The sequence below is a fragment of the Bombina bombina genome, chromosome 2 (assembly GCF_027579735.1).
Source record: "Bombina bombina isolate aBomBom1 chromosome 2, aBomBom1.pri, whole genome shotgun sequence".
Classification (NCBI taxonomy): Eukaryota; Metazoa; Chordata; class Amphibia; order Anura; family Bombinatoridae; genus Bombina; species Bombina bombina.
The window spans coordinates 514,796,847-514,802,291 of NC_069500.1; the positions used below are offsets into that span (position 1 = coordinate 514,796,847).

Here is a 5,445-nt window from a genome sequence, read left to right on the forward strand (position 1 = left end):
AAAATAAGTATTTGAGCTATAGCGTCTTGCAAATTACGCTTCAAACTATGCAGATGTACAGTATTTCAACAAAGCCTTTGTGCTGTGGAATGGAGTAATCTCATGAAAGTTACTTAAGTTTTTTTAAAGTCACATGATTTCACTATTGGCTCTTCGTTTGTTTTATTTGAGTGACCCTTTAGAGTTAGACTCTTTAGGCTGCAACTGAGTGGGGAGTAATCACAATCCTGCTCTACTAATCTTGTTTATGTTTAACTTTTTATATTCAAATTTTGTACTGTATTTTTTTGAAGAACAATTATTTAATGGAAAAGAGAAACTCTTCAACACTAACAGAGTTTATCTTACAAGGTCTGCCTCATTCAAAGGTTCTTACCATTCCCCTAGTTTTGCTTTTTGTTTTTCTCTACATTTTCACTCTGCTTGGGAATATTCTTCTTCTATTGATAGTTAAACCTACATCTGCTCTACATACGCCTATGTATTTTTTTCTTGCCAATCTCTCCTTTTTGGACATTTTTTTATCTTCTGTCACATTGCCTAAGCTGCTGGCCAGCCTTCTATCAGTTAAGAACATTCCCTTTAGTGGTTGTGTATCCCAGTTGTATTTCTTTCATTTCTTGGCTAGCTCTGAGTGTTTTCTATATACAGTAATGGCATATGATCGATACGTGGCTATATGCCACCCCTTCCTCTATACCCAACACATGAACTGGAAGTTATACATGGGCCTAGGCTTTGGTTCTTGGCTGACAGGCTCTGTACATTCTATGATTCATACAATTTTAACTTTTATTCTTCCTTTCTGTGGACCTAATGAGATAGAATACTTCTTCTGTGATATTATTCCTGTACTGAAGTTGGCCTGTGCAGATACCACAATCAACAAGTCAATGACATTGGTCAATATTGGAACCATAGCTTTGATCTGCTTCATAATAATTCTGACATCCTACATTAATATAATATTCTACAGGCTGTAATGAAGATAAAAACTGTGGATGCAAAACGGAAGATTTTCTCCACGTGTGGGTCACATGCCACTGTAGTTTTACTATTTTATATTCCTTGTGTTTTTATTTATATGCGTCCTGATACAGGATCTTCAAATGATAGCACTTTGGCTATATTTTACACAGTCATCACACCGTTCCTAAATCCTATAATTTATAGCCTAAGACATAAAGAAGTAAAAGAAGCTTTTAAAAAATTAATTTGGATTAATACATTTTAGCTACAAACCTTTAAAAGTATGTGACTTAACCTGTGGGAATACATATGTCTGTTATTTATTGTATGACATAAAAGTCATCTTTCAGAATCAATTGTTCATAATCTTAATCTATCATATAATGTAAAAATGTTGAATATATTAAATCGAACACAAAACCAAAAAGTTAACAAATTTTAGTATTTGTGATATTTAGAAATAATACCAATAATTTTCCATCTATATATTCATTTTACTGTTAGAACCTAGATTAATTGAAGTACATTGGTTTAAGGAAAATAACTATTTTACACAAAATGTTTATATTTATAGATAGATATTCATAGATATCTCTGCTAAAGAAAATGACTGGTGTTTTATTACATTATAGCTTGGTCTCATAAACTGTACAGTTTGAGCAGGAACACAAAGCAATACAAAATGTGGTCAGCAAACATTTCATTTATAAACACTGCAGAATCTAGAGTTACTGTATTTAGTATGGTTGGATAGAAATAATTACAAAGAAAATCATACTGGAGTCTTCTCTAAAACAGGCAGTGTTTGGATTGTCAGTTGGTAGCATTCAAAGTGTAAAGGCATTTGATAAATAATTGCTTATTTACCCTATTTACTGATGAGATGCTTCAACTCAATCCGCGTGAGGGCGGTGAAAATGTTTTTTTTATATACCATGCCTGCTAACTTTGCACTGTAACTAGTGCCAATTAGCGCAACTGTCCTGCAGATGACCATTTAACAAAAAAAATCTTCCCATTTAGAAAAAAAAAGATGTACTGCAAATCCTCTGTTTTGCCTACTTTTGAAACCTTAGAGTGAATGGTGATTAGTAGTATATATATTTGAATAACTCAAAGCACCTGCACACGTGGGCATGACAGCGGGCAGCAAAGGCAAACATGGCAGCAGCCAAAAGTCAAGGCACATTGCTGGCACCTACAGCGAGAATAGGTATTTTGGCAACATGAAGCAGCAGCACAAGTGGGCAGAATGGAAGTCAGGCATGGTGCTAAGGAAAATAGTACCGGAGCTGTGGCACCATTGGTGGTACATAGAATAAGAATATATATTTTAGCAACTAAGAGCAGCAGCACAAGAAGGAAGGAGGACTGGCATTTAGGGGCCTAATTACTAATGTGCGAGTGGACATGATCCGATATTGCGGATCATGTCCGCCGCACATTGATAAATCTTGTGAACTGCTGGTGCAACGCTACCCCCTGCAGTTTCTCGGCCAATCGGCCACCAGCAGGGGGTGTCAATCAACCCGATTGTATTGGATCGGGTTGATTTCACGCAATGTCTGTCCGCCTCCTCAGAGCAGGCGGACAGGTTATGAAGCAGCGGTCTTTAGACCGCTGCTTCATAACTGGTGTTTCTTGCGCTCGCCAGAAACACGGCACTTCAAGCTCCGTTTGGAGGCTGATAAATGGGCCCATTAGCCTTTATACCTGAGACAGTGGTACATGAGAAACAGGATATGATTCCTATTGTAAGTGTGTTTTACTTGTAATTAACTGTAATGTTAGTGTCTATGAGGTATTCAGGGTCAGTGCTAGGATTTTTGGCTACATGGGTGAAGACATATTTATCAGTCTTCCCTTCAAGAAATGATATACCCTGCCATAACTGTTTTTTTTACAAAACATGATGTGTTAAACAGCTATAGATAATAATTTTATGTCATGCACCAAACTTGCTCCCCCCTCCAGGGACGCACAAAGGCAGTTGCCTAGTCTGACTCTATTATAGCATCGGCCCTGGAGGTAGTGACGAAACATAACATTACAATAAAGAGTTTTCCAAGGTTCTAGCAGTGGCTAGTGGGCCGGTAGGTGGTTACAACAATTACAATTTGTCCTTCTTCTCTGTCCAAGTTCTACCAGTATGACAATTCAACTGATGTCAGTCTGCTGGATTGTATGAGAACATGTCACTGATTTGATATACATCTGACTGACTGTGTGTTTGCCTTTCTATGGGATGACACTATACACCTCAGGAAACAGGCACTATTTGCATTCCGTATCAACAAAATAGGTTTATTGCTTATAAAGTCTCTCTTGGATAGTTAATAATAATAATGCTGTCTATATTATGCTATTCTTAATGTCATGTATATACATATAGTATTGTAATATACATATGTCTAGAACATTGAAGGCATTTTGGAAAAGGCCAAGCTACCCCACTGATATAACCCCACTGATATACCAATTCATCATCTGCCACTGCTGTGTAGATGAGGCATTAATATTTTTAAAATTTGAATGGTGTTTAATTCACTGATGAATATCATAGGCTGTTACAGAACTCATGTAGCAATATAAATTAATATTATTTGATTATCAAAGGTGGTTGATATTAAAAATAAAACCAAACCAATAAAACAAAGATTTTAAACACTTGAGCTGCCTAATATGGTTTAGGGGGTGGGATAATGAGCTTCCTCTGCTTGCTCTAGATTATACACATACAGTATATGTAACATCCACAACTTGCTTTAGCACCATCATCTACTGTCACAGAACTGGATCAATATGCACAAACAGCTGACACTCTTCTACATTCAAACTCTATTGCATTTCCATTGTAAGTTTTTCTTTTTCTATGATGTTGTCCTTAAGACTTACTAATTAATGCTTTCTTATGAATAGCCCAGTAAAAGGTAAAAGCTGTAGCATAGCATTTGTATCAAAACGTTTGTGGGGTTTATTTTCCTATACAGTAAACTAAAAAGGTCAATATGTCAAAAAAGGTCAAAATTTAATTCTTGAATTAAGAATCTCTTTGGGATTAAAAAATTCAAATCCTTGTGGTCTAATTAGAGGCTCCTGGATTATCAGGAATTTAAAAGATAATTCATTTTCCTTTTCTGATTATTCCTTTAGTAACTCAAATTATTGGTGCAAAAATTATTATTGTTATATTTGTATTTTTAGATGTAAGAAGCAATGAAGACATAAAACAAACTCCTCTTTCAGCAGTTGTTTTAGAGAAAGAAACATTTCTTATGAGGTGTGAATATGTTATAAGTGGCTTCTACAGTCTGCAGTGGTACAGACAGCGTCCTGGGGCGAGACCAATTCTGCTAAGAATTCAGCGCTTGGATGAGAATGTTACAGAACAGAACTTTATGTTTGAGCTTCAGAAGGAGAAACAGCTGAGTTCACTGACTATTCTTCACCCTGATGTATCAGACACAGCCACCTATTGGTGTGCTCTGGAGGCACAGTGCTGAAAAACAGCTGATTACTGAACAAAAACCCAGAGCTGTGAACTTGCTCCGAGTTTAATCACTGACAAAATGAGATTCTTGTTTCTTGCTTTGTTTTGTAAACTAAAAAATGAGTATTTATATTTTCAGTTCAGAATAAAAATATAATATACAATTATGTTGCAAAAATGTGTTGTGACTATTAAGGTTGCACTGATCCTTTAGCTTGTCCTGCCTTGACTCCTTTCATATCAACCTTCACATCAAAACTCATAAAGAAAACCCATATCATTCTATCATAAATGTTACCACCAGACTTCTTTTGCTGCCCCAGACATAAGTCTCTCTGCTAACTCTCCTAAAGGAACAATCAACACCAGAATTTTTGTTGTTTAAAAGATAGATAATCCCTCTATTACCCATTCCCCAGTTTTGCATAAAAAACACAGTTAAAATAATACATGTTTTACCTCTGTAATTACCTTGTATCTATGCCTCTGCAAACTGCCCTCTTATTTCAGTTCTTTTGACAGACTTGCATATTAGCCAATCAGTGCTAACTCCTAGGTAACTTCAGGTGCGTGTGCTCAATGTTATCTATATGAAACACATGCACTAACACTCTCTAGTGGTGAAAAATTGTCAAAATGCATTCAGATTAGAGGTGGCCTTCAAGGTCTAAGAAATTAGCATATGAAAATCCTAGGTTTAGCTTTCAACTAAGAATACAAAGAGAACAAATCAAAATTGGTGACAAAAGTAAAATGGAAAGTTGTTTAAAATTACATGCCCTATTTGAATAATGAAAGTTTTTTTTTGGACTTGACTGTCCCTTTATTATCTGAATAAAGGAAAAATCTTGCCTTAAACATACAGAGAACTAAAAAGGGAATCACCATATCACATCTGACATCATCCTTAAATTGCTCTCCCAGTGGAGTATAAAAGAGATAAGGTAATAAAATGTTAATTTTCCATTGTTCTCTCCAATTACTGG

The 5,445-nt window shown here is 35.7% G+C and overlaps 1 protein-coding gene across 1 annotated transcript; it reads left to right on the forward strand.

Moving 5' to 3' along the window:
- Positions 1-305: 305 nt before the first annotated feature.
- On the forward strand, positions 306-1,234 carry LOC128647123 (olfactory receptor 10G4-like). Its single transcript, XM_053699940.1, is given in 2 exon segments — positions 306-968; positions 971-1,234. Coding segments are annotated over 2 exon segments (927 nt in total).
- Positions 1,235-5,445: the final 4,211 nt, after the last annotated feature.